The following is a 21,499-nucleotide window of genomic DNA, read 5'->3' as shown; positions in this document are numbered from 1 at the left end:
ATAAATAAAATTGTCTCCCAAGGTGGACAACACATTTCAAGGGATTGTTAATTTGGAGACAGCACCTTTAAGAATAACCCGGCACTCTCTCAGATAGTTGATTTTGCCAATGGAAATCTTTTCTTGCCAAACATAATGGACAAACATGGAGAGTATTCTTCTACCAGCGAATACTTGAGCAACTTGTGTGTGGTTCATTGGGGCACCACTGAATGAAGTTTCAATAAGGTATAAGAAAGCACACTCTTCCAATACATACGTAATACTTTTTTTTATTTACTATCTTTTCATCCATTTTATTAGAGTCTCTGAATAGCAGGACTATATTGCAGCTGAACAACAAATTTAGTCCAGTTAAAAACTAAATTGTTATAAAACTCATAATTGTACGAGCGGTCTGGTGTTTCCAGCCAGGTCCATGATTAAAAAAGAACATGAAATCGGAGTGTCTGTTTTGGCAGTTGCAGAAGTATCAGATGCTCATCCCATGTGCTCTCTTCAAACCCTGGAAATAAAGGATGATACAGTTACACAATCCTTTGTGTATAATGATATAAGTCATGATCATCTCTTCTTATAAACTGCATTCAAAAACTCTCATTCAATTTAGAACTTAGAAGTGAATGCCACTTCGCTTAATAAAAGAGACGCATTAATTTACTCTAATCTACAGGCTAATATATTAATCCAGAGGGAGGCAAAAACCACATGAGGCAGATGCTAATTTCCCCAAATTAAAGAGGTTGTTCAGGCTTGAGGCTCAAGTCTGCAGTTACTCTATGTGACTTCAGACTTAGGAATCCTCACATTGTGCACACCGCGCGCTATAAGGATTCTCCGGTGTCAGCGCTGAGAACGGCGGTCATGTGACCTCAAGTATACAATTTGCATGCTTTCGGCCACATTCCAACTAGACGTGTCCGGTCTCGGTCAATTCGCTTCTATTGACTGTTGCCGCACACATCTAGTTGGCATGTGACCGCATAAATGCAAATCGTATACATGCCGTTACGAGCCCGCCAGTTCCCAACACCGGCAACAGAGAATCTTGACAGCACACAGTGTGCGGACTGTGAGGATTCACACGTCTGCAGACACATAGAGTGACTATTGACTTGAACTCCAAGCCTTTAAGCAAAAATATCCTTCCCGACTCCATATAAGGCATTGAGAGGATTTCCCTGGATCAACGTTCTATCACAAAATCTAGTACTCATAACCTATAATAATATATCGATCAAAAGACACATCCAAGACTCCTTGTACTTTTATCGATGATTTAGCCATCACAGCATTGTGTGGCAGAAAGTTCCACAATCTCATTGCTCACACAGTATTTCTATGTGCACACAACGTCTTTTTTCCAGTGAAGAAGCCGAGTTTCTCTAGGCAAAAGGCCATAGTGTGAACATGAACTTACACTTTACAAGTTATATGGAGGCTGTAGGACACTCAGTGGATGGGAGATAAACCTGGAGTAATGCTTTAGTACATATAGGAGTAGAAGGGGTTAATTGGACATGACAGGTTGATTATGAGAAGCTGAAAAGTTGGGAGAGAGGGCTGCTCACCATGTCCCCACCCCTAAGTGTGGCCTGTTTGTCTCACACATGTCTGTGTGTATGGAGGTGTGCAGATCTCCTGGATTGAGTGCCTTTGCTAAAGAACTAAGAAGCTGGACTCTAAGCCAGGTGGTCTAACCAGCACTATTGTTTGGACTTGTTACTTTATGTTTCACTTTGTGCCAGACAATAGCTGTATTTCAGTTTTCCTGTGATGTGGTTTATGAGGACTGCAATAAACCAGCCGGACTTTTAAATAGAAACGGTTCTTGTGATACCTCATATTGCTCCCAAGTGAGTAGCAGTGTTACAACATATACCAGCTTATAGTCAGGCTCATTTTTTTCTGTTGTAATCTCTTGTACTCTGTACAAACAGAGTTGTGGCCCCCCTTTCTGAGCTTAGTATTTCATCTATATTGTTTCCCATGGATGGGTGTCTGTTGGGGCCTTGTCCGGCTCTGCCCTTATTCAAATTGGTCTAGAAATGTCTAAATGGGTACACCGTGTCATGGTGGAATGGCTTTTAAGCGTTTTTGATCAAAATAGTGTTTACTAACTACCCTATGTTATCTACATGTATTATTACTATTTACTTGCTGCAGGGTATAAGATCATTTTTTATTTTTTTTCTTGAATTTTGTCTTGGAAATGGCTTCAGAGTGAGTGTACTCTTACACTTTGTACATATACCAGCTTACAGTCCTGCTCATTTTTTTAGGTTAACCCCTTCACCCCCCAAGCCTGCTTCCACCTTCCTGACCAGGCCAAATTTTACAATTCTGATCAGTGTTATTTTATGAGGTAATAACTCTGGAACGCTTCAACAGATCCCAGTGCTTCTGAGAATGTTTTTTGTGACACAATGTACTTTATGGTAGTGGTAAATTTAGGTCAGTATTTTTTGCATTTGTTTGTGAAAATATCAGAATTTTGACGAAAATTTTGCAATTTTCTTACTCTTAATTTTTATGCCCTAAACCAGAATGTTATATCATACAAAATAGTTAATAATTTAATAACATTTACCACATGTCTACTTTACATCAGTGTAATTTTTGAAAGATAACTTTTTCAGGGGGTTAGGAAGTTAGAAGGGTTAAAAGTTTATCAGCAATTTTTATTTTTTTCAACAAAATTTACAATTTTAGGGACCACAGCACATTTCAAGTGACTTTGATGGGCCTATGTGACAGAAAATACTGAAAAGTAACACTATTTTAAAAACTGCACCCCTCAAAGTCCTCAAAACCACATTCAAGAAGTTTATTAACTCTTCAGGTGCTTCACAGAAATTAAAGTAATGTTGTAGAAAACAATGAAAATGTTACTTTTTCCCACAAAAATGTTGCTTTAGCAGCAAATTTGGCATTTTCACAAGGGTAACAGGAAGATATGGATCATACAGTTTGTTGTGCAATTTCTCCTAAATACACAGATACCCCATGTGGTGGAAAACTACAGTTTGATTGCATGACAGGGCTTGGAAGGGAAGGAGCGCCATTTGACTTTTTGAACACAAAATTGGCTAGAATCTATAGAGAACGCCATATCGAGTTTGCAGAGCCCCTGATGTGCCTAAACATTGGAAGCCCCACACAAGTGACCCCATTTTGGAAACTACACCTCTCAAGGAATTTTTTTTAAAGCTGTGGTGTTGAACCCACAGGTGCTTCACAGAATTTTATAACATTGTGCCGTGAAAATGAAAAAATAAATTTTTCCCACAAAAATGTTGTTTTTGCCCCAAAGTTTTCATTTTCACAACCTTAACAGGAGAAAATGGACCATACCATTTGTTGTGCAATTTCTCCTGAGTACAACGATACACCATATGTAGTGGAAAACTACTGTTTGGGTGCACAGCAGGGCTCAGAAGGGAAAGAGTGCCAATTGACTTTTGGAGCCGAAAACTGACTGGAATAGATAGCGGATGCTATGTTACATTTGCAGAGCCCCTGATGTGTTTAAGCAGCGGAAACCCCCCATTTTAAAAACTGCAACCCTCAAGGAACTTATGTAGAGGTGTGGTGAGCACCTTAAACCCATGGCGGATTTATAGAATTTTATAACATTGAGCCATGAAAATGAAAAAATAAATTTTTACCGCAAAATGTTGCTCCAGCCCCAAATTTTTCATTTTCACAAGGATAACAGACAAAAATGGCGCGCACAATTTGTTGTGCAATTTCTCTTGAGTACATCGATACCCCATATGTGTCATAAAACTACTGTTTGGGCACACAGCAGGGCTTGGAAGGGATGGAGCGCCAATTGACTTTTAGACGCAATTTTGGCTGGAATAGATTGTGGATGCCATGTCACATTTGAAGAGGCGCTGACATGCCAAAACAGCAGAAACCCACACATATGACCCATTTTGGAAACTACACCTTGAGGGTTATCTAGCGTAGCGAGCAATGGAAAATTATTATTTTTTGCTCTAAAATGTTGTATTGGCCCAAAGTTTTTAATTTTTAAAAGGTATAATAGGAGAAAATGAAACTTACAATTTGTTGTGCCTTTTCTTCTGGGTACACCGATACCCCATATGTGGTCAAAAACTACTTTTGAGACACAATGCAAAGCTCAGAAGGGAAGAAGTGCCATATTGGCGTTCAGGTGTTGCAGGAATGGTTTGAGGGTGCTAAGCCACATTGGCGGAGCCCCAGCAGTGCCAGAACAGCGGAACCTCCATAAGTGACCCCATTTTACAAACTACACCCCCAACCAATTCATCCCCAATAAATTAATCCTCAATAAAAAAAAAATGTATGTTTGGCTGCTGTCACACACTGAAAAATGCTTTTTATTGCAAAATAAAGCTTTTGCATAGCCACATTTTGAGAGCTACATATAATTTTTCTAGATTTCTGCCGACAGAGTCAAGTGGGGCTTATTTTTTGTGGGACAAGTTGACGTTTTAAGAAGTACCAATTTCGGGCGCATAACATTTTTTGATCGCTTTCTATTCCGATTTTTGGGAGGCAGAATAAACAAAAATCACAATTCAGGATTTTTTATTTTTTTTTATGCTGTTCTGCGTGTGGTAAAATTGCTAAGGCAGGTTTATTCTTCGGGTCAGTACGATTACAGCAGTACCACATTCATATAATTTTTTTCATGTTTTGCCACTTTATAGAAAAAATTGTTTTTGCATCGCTTTATTCTGAGAGCTATAGCTTTTTCTTTTTTCCATGGGACAAGATGGCGTTTTCAGCGATACCAGTTTTATTTACATTCCTCTTTTTGTTTGGCGGTATGATGGTAAAGCAGTTTTTTTATAGATCAGGATGCGGCGATACGAAATATCTGTACTGTTTTTTTTGTTTTTGTTATGATTTTTTATTTTTTTTTCCTTTTTTACTTAGTCCCCCTGTGGGACTTTAACTTTTATCACTCTGATCGCTTCTGCATTGCAATGCTTTATACCTGCCAGTGTTAGGCCAGGGTTAAACGAGTGTATAATATGGCCGAGTTCTATAAGATAAAACATTGCATAGGAATCGGACCAATGCTATACCATGGGGCAGTGCAGATCTGCGATTATTTTATCATGCCGATTTGGCATCAGAGAACAGTTGCAGCATGATGCGATTGGCAGCGAGACTCGGCTCACCCGCACTGATACACGTCTATGGGTGCGTGTGAAACATCAGACTACACTCGGATGTCATCCCAGTGCAGTCCAATATATGCCAAGACAGGCAATGAAGGAGATGGAGCAATAATTCTCTCCGACTCCTCCGCACCTGTGCTGCGATTCTCTCATGCGAGAAGATCGGAGCACAGAGCACTGACACTAGGCTCCCACTCGCAGCAGAGCTGGAGTCGAGTTTCATTCCAGTCTTACATTGAAGAAGCCTCTTAGACCATGCCCTCAGCATGAGGCAGGAATGCTATTGGTTTTAAGGGGGATTAAATGGGTTTTAACTGAGCTTCAGCCATCTTGCCAATGGTGGCGATGTACACCCACCCTCCCTCCTCAATTTAATTTGGTTATGTGAGTATATAGAAATAATAAAACACTATTTATTTTTCATACTATCCATAGAGTATGGTGTTTAGACTAGTCAGTTGTTTAGGGGATTCTGAAGTTGTCACAGTGTGGCGTTGCTCCTCCATAACCGGTGGTGTTTTTTGTTTGCAAGGTCCACTGTCCATCAGAGGATGGCTTTTGGATGTTAAGAGCAGCGATGTAAAGTTAAGAACAAGGAGACATGAATTGAGACTTTTTCTATGTATTTACATATATTTAATAAAAGCTGTGGCCATTTAACCTAATTGATGACATGTGGTGTGTTTTTTGTGGTCAAGGCAGCCCAGGTGAGAACGGGTTGTGTTATTAGTTACACTCCTTGCAGTCTTCAACTGCTTCATGGTTTATGAACCCTGAAGTGGTTCAAAGAAGCAACATAGGATGGAACTCATGCACAGCAATGTCGTTTTCACATTGCTGCGCATTATGTTCATTTTTTGTGTCGGATTTTCATCGCTTCTTCGGAATCCGCCTGACAAAGACGTTGTGTGTCCAGTAACCCTCAAGAATCCCAAGTTTCACCTCTCGTACAGTAAAGAATGGTATACTGTGATAGTGATTAAACCTTCTTTCCTCTTTGCCTAGATGATGCCCCATTGTCATCACTGCAGGTTTAGGTGTAAAAAGATCATTAGATAGATCTCTCTATACTGTCCCTTCATCTATTTGTACATTTTAACATCTTTTTTCCAAACTGATTAACCCCAAGTCTGAAACCTGTCTTGATATTGCAGTCTACACATTCTCTAATTAACCTTGGTTGCTCTTCTCTGCACCTGCTCTAGTTAATTTATGTCCTTTCTATACACTGGAACCCAAAATTGTACACAGTAGTGTAAAAGTGGTGAGACAGGTGTCTTGTCTAAAGGGAAAACTCAGTTCTTGTCATTGTTACTAACTATTGCAGTCTCAGAATTATTCAGCTCCCTGAATAGAATCCCTCATAAGCGCAAAGTCAGACGGCTGTATAAATCGGACTGAGATCGGACCACAATGCTTGGACTGGCCAGCGGAAATATATGAAGTTGTCACGCTCGGGTCGGGAGAGCGGCCGGCCAGTCTTTGCATTGCGTTCCGATTTCAGTCGGATTTATACTGCAGTCTGACTGCGACCTAAGGGCGCACATTTACTAATCAGGTGGTGTCTCAAGCATCAAGGGCTTCCTTAGTTGCATCATGTGTGTTTGACATCAAATACCTGCACTGGCTAGTTAGTTTGTTGACTGTGATGTTTGATTGCTTGTTAAAAATTGTTAGAAATATGGCTAAGTCAAGAGTTGCCAAAAAGTTAAGAGAAGAGATTATAATTTTGCACAAACAAGGAAAAGGATGCAAAAAGAAAGTGAATGTTTCAAGGAATACAGAAGGAATCATAGTTTAAAAGTTCAAAGTCATTGGAACACGGGGCTATACTACCTGGATGTTGCAGAAAGAAAAAGCTCTCCATGGCTGCCACCAAATAACTGAGGAGGCGGGTGGTCAAAAACGCTCAAGTGTCTGCAACATACAGTACAGACCAAAAGTTTGGACACACCTTCTCATTTAAAGATTTTTCTGTATTTTCATGACTTTGAAAATTGTACATTCACACTGAAGGCATCAAAACTATGAATTAACACATGTGGAATTATATACTTAACAAAAAAGTGTGAAACAACTGAAAATATGTCTTATATTCTAGGTTCTTCAAAGTAGCCACCTTTTGCTTTGATGACTGCTTTGCACACTCTTGGCATTCTCTTGATGAGCTTCAAGAGGTAGTCACCGGAAATGGTCTCCCAACAATCTTGAAGGAGCTCCCAGAGATGCTTAGCACTTGTTGGCCCTTTTGCCTTCACTCTGCGGTCCAGCTCACCCCAAACCATCTCGATTGGGTTCAGGTCTGGTGACTGTGGAGGCCAGGTCATCTGGCGTAGCGCCCCATCACTCTCCTTCTTGGTCAAATAGCCCTTACACAGCCTGGAGGTGTGTTTGGGGTCATTGTCCTGTTGAAAAATAAATGATGGTCCAACTAAACGCAAACCGGATGGAATAGCATGCCGTTGCAAGATGCTGTGGTAGCCATTCTGGTTCAGTATGCCTTCAATTTTGAATAAATCCCCAACAGTGTCACCAGCAAAGCACCCCCACACCATCACACCTCCTCCTCCATGCTTCACGGTGGGAACCAGGCATGTAGAGTCCATCCGTTCACCTTTTCTGCGTCGCACAAAGACACGGTGGTTGGAACCAAAGATCTCAAATTTGGACTCATCAGACCAAAGCACAGATTTCCACTGGTATAATGTCCATTCCTTGTGTTCTTTAGCCCAAACAAGTCTATTCTGCTTGTTGCCTGTCCTTAGCAGTGGTTTCCTAGCAGCTATTTTACCATGAAGGCCTGCTGCACAAAATCTCCTCTTAACAGTTGTTGTAGAGATGTGTCTGCTGCTAGAACTCTGTGTGGCATTGACATGGTCTCTAATCTGAGCTGCTGTTAACCTGCAATTTCTGAGGCTGGTGACTCAGATAACCTTATCCTCAGAAGCAGAGGTGACTCTTGGTCTTCCTTTCCTGGGGCGGTCCTCATGTGAGCCAGTTTCTTTGTAGCGCTTGATGGTTTTTGCAACTGCACTTGGGGACACTTTCAAAGTTTGCCCAATTTTTCGAACTGACTGACCTTCATTTCTTAAAGTAATAATGGCCACTCGTTTTTCTTTACTTAGCTGCTTTTTTCTTCTCATAATACAAATTCTAACAGTCTATTCAGTAGGACTATCAGCTGTGTATGCACCAGACTTCTGCACAACACAACTGATGGTCCCAACCCCATTTTTAAGGCAAGAAATTCCACTTATTAAACCTGACAGGGCCCACATGTGAAGTGAAAACCAATTCCGGTGACTACCTCTTGAAGCTCATCAAGACAATGCCAAGAGTGTGCAAAGCAGTCATCAAAGCAACAGGTGGCTACTTTAAAGAACCTAGAATATCAGACATATTTTCAGTTGTTTCACACTGTTTTGTTAAGTATATAATTCCACATGTGTTAATTCATAGTTTTAATGCCTTCAGTGTGAATGTACAATTTTCAAAGTCATGAAAATACAGAAAAATCTTTAAATGAGAAGGTGTGTCTAAACTTTTGGTCTGTACTGTACCTGGAGAGAGATTTGGTATGAGCAAGCACAGAGGTTTCCGTTTGCACAGTAAGGCGCACACTAAACACTGAAGATCTCCATGCAGAAACTCCAAGACATAAACCTCTACTGACGCAAAAGCACAAGGAAAGTCGTCTCCGATATGTTCAAAACCATATAAATAAGCCACAGAAGGTTTGTGAATCTTTACTGTGGAGCAATGAAACAAAACTGAAACTTTTCTGTACTATAAATCAGTATGTCTCAAGAAGGAAGAATGAAGCATACACTGAAAAGAACAACCTGCCTACATTTACACATTGCAGTGGCTAGGTGATGCCTACAGTGACGCATGGTGGTGACCCAATGATTCCCACAGTGAGGCATGGCAGTGGCTCGATGATGCCTAGAGAGAAACATGGCGGTGGTCCAGTGATGCCTCCACTGAAACATGGCAGTGGCTCTGTGATGCCTACAGTGAAGCATGGCGGTGGCTCGGTGATGTCTACAGTGAAGCATGGTGGTGGCTTGGTAATGCCTATAGTGAAACATGGTGGTGGCTTTGTGATGCCTATAGTGAAGCCTGGCGGTGGTGTTGTGATGCCTACAGTGAAGCATGGTGGTGGCTCACTGATGCCTACAGTGACACCTGCGGTGGCATGGTGATTCCTACAGTGAAGATTCGTGGTGACTCCATGGTACCTACAGTGAAGCATGGTGGTGGCTCAGTGTTGCCTACAGTGAAGCATGGTTATAGCTCGTTGATGCCTACAGTGAAGCATGTCTGTGGCTCGTTGATGCCTACAGTGAAGCATGTCTGTGGCTCGTTGATGCCTACAGTGACGCATGGCTCTGGCTCGGTGATGCCTACAGTGAAGCATGGCTGGGCTCGGTGATGCTTACAGTGAAGCATGGCAAAGTCTCAGTGATGCTTACAGTGAAGCACAGCAGTGGTTCGTGATGCCTACAGTGAAGCATGGTTTGTGCTGGGTGAAGGGTACAGAGAAGCATGGCAGTGGCATGGTGATGCTCTGCATCTATTGTGATTCCTCTGATAGTCCAAACCTGCAGCATGTGAGGTACTTGTTGGATTCAATAAAGTATCAGGAAATCCTAGTAGAAAACATCATGCCTTCTGTGAAGAAGCAGAATTTGGGCCTCATTGGACCTTCTAACAATGATCCCAAACATGCCTCAAAGTCCATCAAGGCTTAGTTTTAGAAAAAGTCAAAGTCGTGGAAGATTCTGGAGTGGCCGCCACAGTCACCTGACTTGAACCTCATATAAAATCTTTGGTGGGATTTGAAGAAGTTGCAGCATGAAATTCCAAAAATATCAGTGACCTGGAGGCCATTGCTTATGAGAAACGGACTAAGATTCCTCAGTTATGATGCCAGAACCTGGTGTCTGGCTATACATCATGTTTGCAGCAGGTCATAACAGCCAAAGGTGCTCTACTAAGTACCAAAGACATTTGTCATGAAGGGGGGAACAATTCTGAGACTGCAGTAGTAAGCAACAGTGGCACTTTGTGTAGAATTTGGAGAAACCACTTGTTATATTAGTTGTGTTGAGCAGTTTATATTGTTCTTATTTCATTGGATTATTGCAAACACAAGAAAGTTTGCTAATGTTGCTAATAAACTGAATCTGCAATGGGGCGAATAATATTGATTACAACTGAAGCTAACCTGTAGTTACTGTTTTTCCTGGCTACTGTATGTATGACACTATATTTAATTACACTGTACAGTATGGCCACATTTATATATGGGACCTTGTAATTATCTATATTTTTATGCTGTATTTTTTTCTGGTTGTGAGGTGCTGCTATGTATACATAAAATTGTTAGCATTTATAAGTAATATAAATATTGTCTCAGGGTAGAGCACATTTCCTTGCTGAATAGAGCCTTACAACCAGCCAAAATACAACATAAAAACATAAATGAGGCCATATTCAAATATAGTACATCTAAAAAGTCTACACACCCCTGTTAAAATGTCAGGTTTTTGTCACGTAAAAAAAATCATACCTACTGTGGGGTAGGGTGGCAAGACAGAATCTTTTTCTTACAAAGGAAAACATCCATGTCTGGCTATGTTTTTCCAAAACATACATCAAGTCTACAAAGTATGTGGGAAAACTTGTTATGGTCTGATGAGGCCAAGGTTTAACTTTTTGACCATAATTCCAAAAGGTATGCTTGGTGTAATGCCAAAACTGCGCATCACCAAAGGAATACCATACCCGCAGTGAAGCATGGTGGAGGTAGAATTATGCTTTTGGTGCTGTTTTTCAGCAGCTGGAACTGGGGTTTTAGTCCAGGAATTTCACCTTTCCGCACAAAAACAACCCTAAGCATACTTCCAAATCAACAAAAGTATGGCTTTGCCGGAAAAAGATTGAGGTTTTGGAATGGCCAGCCAGAGTAAAAACCTGCATACAATTATAAATCTGTGGGTTGATCTGAATGCTGTCATTAATTCAAAGGGTACTTCAACAAAGTATTAGTTTAAGGGTGTACATATTTATGCAACCACATTATTTTAGTTCTTTATTTGTCTTTTTCCACCCAAAAAGTGTTCAATTTATTTTTCAATTGAATAGTACAGAATATGGGTGACATTAAAGATGGAAAAAGTTCTGAGATGATTCTTCTTCATATCATTTTTGACAAAAAAAAATGGTATTTGAACAGGGGAATAAGTTTTTATATCCACTGTGTATTTATATGTGGACATATGCATATATGTACTATATTGTCTATGTTAGTTACAGATATAGCATTAATTCAGAAACAAATTAGATTTATATACATATATATACCAACCATAATTGTTTGCTGGAATAGATCGTCAAGGCCACAGAATGAATGCTAGTGAGAAAAACAAAAAAAGGAACAAAAACTATAAAATAAGATCAAAATAAAACAGAGAAAAAAAGAAAAGAAAAAGGAAAATGCAGTGAGAGGTGAAGAATAAGACCACAAAGTGATGCATAAAATTTATATAATATTAAATATACTATTAAATAATAGTAATCTGGTTCAGTATCACCTCCTGCTGATACAACTACTGCCCCATGCACACTGAGGAATATTTCTGATATAAAAACATTTCTTGCCTAAAATAAAAAATCACATGTAACAAAAAACCTTCTGTTGTCCTATTGGTGAAAATTCTGCACAACAGTTTTTTATGCCCCACCCAATATGTCACGCACCCAAAACAAATGAAAATGCCCTTTTTTATGTAAATTTGCATTTGACCCATCCTTTTAAAGGCATATTCTTATAAAATTTTGCAATATTCCTAGTATATATCATAAATGTATGTTAACTGCGGGTACCATCTCAAGAAAAGGCCCGCAGTGCACACAGCTGTCAGTGGTGAGGTGGTAGGAATTATCCTACAGATATATGCAAATGCCGATCCCCTCTCCACTGACAGCCATGCACCAGGACCCCGATCTTGAGATAGCTGCAGGTCCCAGTGATGGGATCCACATCTGCCGTATATTTATGGCATATCTTGTGGATGTGCCATAAATGTATTAGATGGGAATACACCTTTATGTAAAAAAAAACCCTCTGCAAAATGAGTCAGATTGGACATAATAAACTGCCTCAGAAACAGATTTGCTAAAAATTTCTAATAAATTCACAGAAGGGTACTCTATACAGATAGAAATGGACTACACCTTTTATATGTTCCTATATAAAGTGGCATGTAAAAGTTTGGGCACCCCTGGTCAAAATTACTGTTATTGTGAACAGTTAAGCAAGCTGAAGATGAAATGATCTCTAAAAGGCCTAAAGTTAAATATGGCACATTTCCTTTGTATTTTATGAAAATCAATAAATAATAATAATAATAATAATAATAAAAAATAAAAAAATATATATATATGCCCATACTTTTGCATCGGCCCACTTTCCTTTTTGAAATTTGTAAAATGTTAAATCTGAAAAACAAGATTATATACAGTGTATATATATATATATATATATATACTGATTATTATTATATTTACTTTTTATCATCTTTAACATTGAAAAAATTACAAAAAGCAAAATGGGCCGATGCCGACGTTTGGGCACCCTGCATGGTTAGTACCCAGTAGTGCCCCCTTTTGAACGTATCATAGCTTGTAAACTTTTTTTGTAGCCAGACAATAGTCTTTCAATTCTTGTTTGAGGGATTTTCATCCATTCTTCCTTGGAAAATTCTTCCAGTTCGGTGAGATTCCTGGGTCGTCTTGCATGTACTGCTACTTTGAGGTTTAGCCACAGATTTTCAATGATGATCAGATCAGGGGACTGTGAGGGCCATTGTAAAACCTTGAGGTAGTCTATTGTGGATTTTGACGTGTGTTTAGGATCATTATCCATTTGTAGAAGCCATCCTCTTTTCAACTTCAGCTTTTTTACAGATGGTTTTATGTCTGCATCAAGAATTTGTAGAAATCTCATTGACTCTATTCTTCCTTCTACCCGTGAAATGTTCCCCGTGCCACTGGCTGCAACACAACCCCAAAGCATGATTGGTCCACCCCTATGTTTAATGGTTGGTGAGATGTTCTTTTCCTGAAATTCTGTGCCCTTTTTTCTCCACACATACCTTTGATCATTGTGGCCAAAGAGTTCTATTTTAACCTCATCACCCCACAGGACTTTTTTTCTAAATGCATCAGGCTTGTTTAGATATTCTTTTGTGTACTTCTGATGCTGAATTTTATGGTGAGGACGCAGGAGAGGTTTTCTTCTGATGACTCTTCCATGAAGGCCATATTTGTGCAGGTGTCTCTAAACAGTAGAACAATGTACCATAACTCTGCTAAATCTGTCTGAAGGTATTTTGCAGTCAAGTGAAGATCCTGATTTGCCTCTCTAGCAATCCTACGAGCAGATCACACTGAACTTTTGCTTGGTCTTCCAGAACTTTTATTAACCTTCACGGTTCCTGTTAACTGCCATTTCTTAATTACATTTCGAACTGAGGAAAGGGCAACTTGAAAACGCTTTGCTATCTTCTTACAGCCTTCTCCTGCTTTGTGGGCCTCCACCATTTTCATTTTCAGTGTGCTAGGCACCTGCTGAGAAGAACCCTTGGCTGCAGTTTTTTGGCACAAGGTTAGAGGAGTCTGAGTTTTTATAAAGCTGGAAAACGTAACATAGTAACATAACATAGTTTATAAGGCCGAAAAAAGACAAGCGTCCATCCAGTTCAGTCTATTTCTTGTGCACTGCAGCTATTCCGCAGTGTTGATCCAGGGGAAGGCAAAAAAAACCCATGCGGTATAGGCCAATTTACATCACTGAGGAAAAATTCACTTCCCGACTCCAATCTGGCAGTCAGATTAAATCCCTGGATTAATTAACTATCACTAAGCATAAGATGTAATTTTCTTGTTCTCAAGAAAGGCGTCCAGGCCTCTCTTGAACTCATTAAGTGAGTTGGACATCACCACTTCCTCTCCCAGAGAGTTCCAGAGTCTCACGGCTCTGACCGTAAAGAATCCCCTTCTAACGTGCATCACCTGGCCTTTCCTAACGATGATAGTGAACAAGCCATAACCCTAACAGGCTAATTAAGGTCTGAAACATTGGTCAAATTTATCTGAGCACACATATCTCCAAGGATGCCCAAACTTTTGTATTGGCACATTTTCCTTTTTGTAATTTTTAAAATGTTAAAGATAAAAATATGTATATTTGTTGCCTAAAATACAAAGGAAATGTGTCATCTTTAATTTTAGCCCTTTTAGAGACCATTTCATCTGTAACTTGCTTAACTGTTCACAATAACTTTAATAATTTTGACCAGGGGTGTCCAAACTTTTACATGCCACTGTATAATATAAATTAATATTTACATGTCATACAATACTCATGGACTCGTCCACTCTCCTGTCTGTTTTTTTTTTTAAATACTTTTATTTCCCATTAAATACTTCTGGAGCATCTTGTCTTAGAACTCAGCATTCTGTTCCTCGGCTATTCCTCCTGGAAATGTATGAATACGTTGACAACTGATTGTTTCCATCCACCTTGTCAGTGCCTCTGGCCTTTGCAGTGGCCCACTATCACGGGAAAAGGTAATACCCAGGGGTAAATTTATTTATACATTTCCAGGAGAAATACCAGAGGGATTCCACAATACAGAATTTCTACAGAAAAGATGATGGTTCCTCGAAAAGGTAAATGAAATAAGAGAGATCATATAGCATTAATGAGACCAAATGGTACCGTACAATAAATTAAGATACGGTAGTGGAAAAATTCTGCCCGACAATATGAGCATTCTGCAGATTCTCATATACTCAGCAATCCTACATTTACACAAAATAGTTTTTTCTTTTCATTGCAGATTTCACCATATAAATTATATGAAATCACAAATTAATCCAAAGCACAAACTGCAGTAAAAGCCACATGTAACACACATGAATTTTGTCACAGAAATGCTGCATTTTTGTAGTGGGAAAAGGCTTTGGCTTTTTACCTATTTTGTTACATTACAACTTGTGTTTAAATATTTTTGTAATCTGATTTGCCTGTGATACATCAGCACTAAATAGTCTAAGTTGGTGAAGTGAAGTGAGAAAAATATAGGCAGAAATTAAATTTATGGGATCAAATAACTAAAAATTGGCATGTGCATATGTATTCACCCCTTTTGCTATGTAGCCCCTAAAAAGTTCTGGTGCAAGCAATTACCTTCATAAGGTACACATGGTCTGTCAGTATATACACTTTACCTTTTCTGAAAGGCCACAGAGGCTGCAACATCATTAAGTAAGATGGACCACTAACCAAACAAGACCAAGGAGATCTCCAAACAAGTCAGGGACAAAGTTGTTGAGAAGTCGAAGTCAAGGTTGGGTTATAAAATATATCCCACTCTATGATCCCCTGGAGCACCATCAAATCTATTATCATCAAATGGAAAGAACATGGAACCACAAAAAATCTGCCAAGAAAAGGCAGCCCATCAAAACTCTCAGCCCGGGCAAGGTGGGCATTAATCAGAGAGGCAGCACAGAGACCAAAGGTAACCCTGAAGGAGCTGCAGAATTCCCAAACATAGACTGAAGTATCTGTCCATACGACCACAATAAGCCGTACACTCCATAGAGGTGGCCTTTATGGAAGAGTGGGCAGAAAAAAGCCTTTACTTACACACAAAAATTGTAAGGCTCATTTTGAGTTTGCTAAAAGACATGTGGTTGACTCCCCAAATATATGGAGGAAGGTGCTGTGGTCAGAGGAGACCAAAATTTTACTTTTTGGCCACCAAGGTAAACACTGTGTCTGGCGGCAAACTAACAGAGGTCATCACCCCAAGAACACCATCCCCACAGTGAAACATGGTGGTTGCAGCATCATGATGTGGGGATGTTTTTTAGCAGCAGGGACTGGGAAAATGGTCTGAGTTGATAGGGAGATGGATGTTGCGAAATACAGGCATATTTTTGAGAAAAAACTGTTTCAGGTTGTCAGTCATTTGAGACTGGGATGGAGTTCCACCTTCCAACAAGACAATAACCCAAAGCATACTGCTAAAGCAACACTCAAGTGGTTTAAGGGGAAAAATGTAAATGTTTTGGAGTGGCCTAGTCAAAGCCCAGACCTTAATCCAATTGAAAATCTGTGGTCAGACTTGCAGATTGCTGTTCACCAGAGGAAACCATCTAACTTGAAGGAGCTGTAGCAGTTTTGCCTTGAGGAATGGGCAAAAATCCCAGTGGTAAGATGTGGAAAACTCAGAGACTTATCCAAAGGTACTAGCAGCTGTAGTTGCCTTTAAAGGAGGCTCTACAAAGTACTGACTTTAGAGGGGTGAATAGTTATGCACACTGACATTTTCAGTTATTTTGTTCTATTTGTTGTTTGATTCACAATAAAAAGAAAACCAAATGTCCAGATGTAGGCATGTTCTTTATATGAGCTGATGCACACCCTCAAAAAAACCTGTGAAATTTCAGGTTGTGAGGTAGCAAAACACGGAAAATGCCAAGGGGGTGAATACTTTTGCAAGCCGCTGTATATATATATATATACACATTTGGAAGTCAGTACTTGTGGGACTGGAGCATTCAGGTCCTAGCACCAGTAATAAAGACACAAAGATCTTTAAGTACATTTTCTTATTTTGTCTTGCATCTTGTGCTTTTTGCCAGCAAATTATTTAAAATTGCCCGCGTGGTTCATGACTTTTGCGCAAAATAAAAAATGCTCTTAATTTTTTTTTGCAAATTTTAAGATCAAAAAAGTTGCATGTTCTGTAAAAATGTCCTAAAATTTTCACAAAAATATAATTCATATATAAAATTACCCCGGAGGGGGAGAGGTGGGACTGGAGAACATTTGCGCAAAAAGTTTGCAACTTTTTTAGAAAGTTGCATTTGATGAATCAGCCGAAAACATCTGAAAACCCCAAGCCTTGCCTACAATGGTGAACATTAAAAAACAAGTGAACACATATAGAAAATAGGCACAAATTAAAAGAAGAATAAAGTGGAAAAATAGACAAAAATTTGATAAAAAGGCGCAAATTTAATAAATGCAAATGCAGTTTGTGTCGTTATTACTGCTGCTAGGACTTGAAGGCTCCACTCTTGGTTGGCTCATTAAATGTGTATTTTGCTCAATGCATTCTGATGACTCCATTTAATATATTACACATCAGTAGTCTAGGCACAGAACACAATAACCTGCATAGATAAGAACAAGCAGCCATGAACTAGAGAACTTTATTTACCTTTTCCTCTATTTCTTTGAGTTGCCGCTTTTGAAGTTCTATCCTGTCTTCAAGTTCACGGATTCTCTATGGTAGAAAAGTTTAAGAGTATTAGTAGTAGATACCACGTCATGCTTTTAGAGAGGAACATGTTTTTTTATAAAGTGCTAGGAAACATAATACTTGGAGTCATCGGCTCCACCACAGAGGATCCGCTGCAAAATCCTCCTAAAAAAAAATGCTTCAAACTGCTTGAAAAACTCTTCCTGATAATTTAATTGGGAAATTCACTTTATTTAATTTTTTTCTTGTTTTTATATTAATTTACTTTTTCATTTATTTCACACAGTCTGTCCCAGTAAGGTCCCTTTAGGGTAGCATTTTAAAATATTAATACATTCTTTTTATTGCTGATTTCTCCTGTAACTGGGGTTGGTATATTAGCCCCAGTTACAATGGAAATTCAGCATCCTGCCTGCTTAGCAGAGCTGAATGGGTCTCCTACATTCTCGCAGTTCCTGCTCCCTTTGGACTACCGGTGATCAAAAGACCAAAGGATCCTTAGGAGGAAGCGTTGATAGCGCTTCCAATACAGTATACACAGCACCTATTCAGCGCTCTGTATACAGCAATAAGGACGCCAGCAATGGTAATAAACCTTGTCTGCCTTCTCTGTTGGGAGTCCGGCTGTGCCTGATAGCAGGCTTCCCACCCCAACAGCTGCATGATCTCCTGCAAGCGGTCTACCCTGCACTGATGTTTTAGAATGTCAGTGCAGACTTAAGTGTGGACCACCCAAACCTGTAAAGTCTATGGGTGCTCCAGACCTGGTTAATAAGATATATTAAAATGATTTTTTTAAATTAAATAATCCCTTTCAATGTCCATTAACAACCTAAAGTTGAATTTCTATTGTACGGATAAAAAAACAACAGATTTTCATAAATTTACTAGATCCAATTTTCACCCATGTGCTCCACGTGACAACTTTTAGGATCTGTGTATCATCAGTTTTTTCGTATGCAACCAGTCAGTGAAATATGGACAACACACGGATGCAACACAGACAATATTTGAGTGCTGTTCATTTATTTTACAGACCTACTGTATATACTTGAATGGATAAGTTTGGTGCAAAAAAAAAGAAAAAAATAATAACTGCTCTTGCGGTCCTAACTAGTCCACAAAGAACATGGTCGGCCAATCACTTGAATGCTGCCTTTGCCAATAACAGCAGATTGACAAAGTTGTCTGAAGTCAAAGCCACAATGATCAACATAAAGCTGATAATCACAACAGGTGATGGTCACAGCTCACCTCCTCCCTCCCTGCACAGTGACCTCTGCACAGTTCACAGAGCAGGCCTTGAAAACTCTCTGATAGAAATCAAGCAACATCACTAGACTATTGTTTCCTAATATCCATGTGGCTCTCCTAATGCAACATCTAGGACAAGTTATCAAAAAGATTGCATGTTCCAGGCTCGATAAGGGCTAAATACAATATAAAAAACAAACAAAACACCCTTCCTTTTCACCAGTTAAGAATAAAGAAGCAAAAAATAAATATATTCAGCACTGCTATGTCTGTAAATGTCCAATTATTCAACATATAAAATATTTCAACCATAAGGTAAAAGAAATGAAGAATAAATTAAAATGCCCAAATCATGGCACCTAATGCCATAAAAAGCTGCTAAGAGCTCTGTAAGTACCCCCAAAATGTAATAATAAAGGCTACAACACGGCACACAAAAAACAAGACCTCCTCAAATTTCTCCTTTTAGAGAAATAAAAACTTTATGACAACCTTTTTTTTTAATTTTTACAAAGTTCAGATTTTATTAAGCTACTTAAAGAGGTTGTCCAAGATTTTATTTTTACTATGGGCCTAGAAGATGACAGTTGCTAACTACCTGCCTGTTCTACCCGGCGCCAACCGCTCCTGCTGGCGATTCAGCTGCTCCACATCAACAGAGCAGCTCTTCCTCTTCCGGGCTGCTCTGTTTATGGGGCATCATGCTGATTGACAGCTGGCTTCCTGCAGTTAGGCAGCGGAGAGCCGGCTGTCAATCAGCGTGACATTGGCAGTTACGCCCCGTAAACAGAGTAGAATGGAAGAGAAGCTGCTGCTCTGTGGACATGGCGTCACCGGAAGCCGCAGAATCGCTGGCAGGAGCAGTCTGTGCCGGCAGAGATTGGCGTCGGCCACAGCAGGCAGGTAGTTAGCAACTGCCTGCCTGTTAGTTTTTAGGCACACTATACAAATAAAAAATTGTCCCGGAAAACCACTTTAAGCAAAAAACTTTACACATTTGGTATCATCATAATCGTACTGACCTGGAAAATTATGTTACCAGGTCATTTGTACAGCATAATGAACGTCGTAGAAACGAAACCCAAAAAAACCCATTGCAATGCACAAAAATGAAAATTGGCTGCGGTGGGAAAGGGTTAAATGAAAATTATCGATTCCCAATAGTCTCTGTATCTAAAAGGTGAATGTGAAATGTGAACAATATATTCCAAATGTATATATATAAAAAAAAAATCAAAAATGCAAAGTATTTCAATGACAACCTGATGAGAATCCACAATAAAAATCTATCCACCGGGAGATCAGTGCCCGCTGTTCTCCGCTCAGACTCTCAGCATCTCTTCCTGGATATAAAGCATTAGCTGGAGGGTAATGCTATTTGTGAACTGCTACTTACAGTAAGTCATAATCCATAATCCTATAATAATGGAGAGCGTCGGCAGACGGCGTAATAAGACGGCCTCCTGTGTCCTCAGCCTCATACTGACCACTTGTCATTCACATCATGAAATAAAGGCAAATCAAGATTTGGTAACTGCTACGATTGGGAAGTCTGTGTGACGACCAATGCACCCTCCATAAAACTGATAGGGAGACATGGGATCAGTCAGACGTCTGTGTATTACATACAAGCTCTATTAGTGTTTTTCACGAATAGAACACATATGTGTAAGCGTGTGACTAAGACGGTCGTGTTCCTGCCCCTGGAGACAACAATTGTGTAGTGTGAATACTGTCATGCATTTTTACTACGTTTTATGGTGTCATGTGAAATGGAAAATGTATAGAGTGTAATGTAAACAATGTAAAGTGTGATACTGATGCTGCTGTGTGGGTACTGAAAGGTAACGCTTAAGGTAACTCTGGTACACTCAGCTCAGGGGTACGGAAAGTGTAGGATGTAGTTTAGTGTTTAAGATAGAGACAGATAGTTACTGTAGAAGCAGTTAATATCATGGGAATAGCCAAGATTGGGAGGGGGAAGTTAGAAAAGTTAACTACTTCCTGGTTTAGTTAGTAAGAGTTAGAGGGTTCATGAGAGACAAGGCCAAGTTCAAGGTGGGCTGAAGGCACGTGAAGTACATATTGTTCTGGCGTTATGAGGTCGTACCAAATTTCCTGCGGACATTTATGCCGAGTCTGGGGCCTACAGCCCGAATAAGGCACGGAAGAGAGTGCCTTAATCCCTTCCATACAGCGGAACCCGGACGGGGTACCACGTGAGGGAAACGTAGCAGATCTTGGGAATACAATGGTGCCTGATGGGGTATCTCTAGGGCTAACAGGACCTGTTAAAGTTAGGGATAGTCTGAACTGAGCGTAAGTAAATGCTTGAAATGTACTGTGTTGATGGAAGAAGAACAAGAATGTGCTGTGCCTGATACTGTATGTTAAAGGCAGATGTACTTGAACTGTCCAGTAGAGTTGAACTTGGTAAAGCGAACTGGGTGTCCCCTGATGTGTGGGCGGCTGATCCTGAAATTGAGGACATGGAGACAGCGAAGGCTTCCAGCCTGCAAGTGAGTGCAAAGCAATGTACACAGCACAACACTTATGGACTGGGACATGATTTATTTGTAAAGTGCCAGGGCGTTATAGAGCAGTAGCTCCCCAACGGCTGCCGCCCTGAGCACCATTGTAGTCTATATTGCTGTTCACATGTCTGTGTATTTTTGTGCATTCGTTTGAAGAACTTGGCACTCTCTCATTCATGTACAT

At 39.8% G+C, this 21,499-nt stretch overlaps 1 protein-coding gene across 6 annotated transcripts in view; it reads right to left on the bottom strand.

The window, feature by feature from the left end:
• Positions 1–252: 252 nt before the first annotated feature.
• JAKMIP1 (janus kinase and microtubule interacting protein 1) overlaps positions 253–21,499 on the bottom strand; it is a 199,174-nt gene continuing 177,927 nt past the window's right edge. For 5 of the 6 annotated variants that reach the window (XM_073648219.1, XM_073648227.1, XM_073648234.1 and 2 more), the window contains 3 exons: positions 17,486–17,551; positions 11,554–11,598; positions 253–505 (listed from right to left, as the gene is read on the bottom strand). In XM_073648219.1, the coding sequence (XP_073504320.1) occupies positions 473–505; positions 11,554–11,598; positions 17,486–17,551 (144 nt within the window). In that variant the 3' untranslated portion in view covers positions 253–472. Of the gene's footprint in view, positions 506–11,553; positions 11,630–17,485; positions 17,552–21,499 lie in introns of all 6 variants that reach the window. The other variant, XM_073648252.1, reaches the window with a different exon arrangement.

The sequence above is a fragment of the Phyllobates terribilis genome, unplaced genomic scaffold (genome assembly GCF_046119375.1).
Source record: "Phyllobates terribilis strain yellow unplaced genomic scaffold, ASM4611937v1 Scaffold_1__5_contigs__length_1240528914, whole genome shotgun sequence".
Taxonomy (NCBI): domain Eukaryota; kingdom Metazoa; phylum Chordata; class Amphibia; order Anura; family Dendrobatidae; genus Phyllobates; species Phyllobates terribilis.
This window is presented reverse-complemented; position numbering and strand designations above follow the sequence as displayed.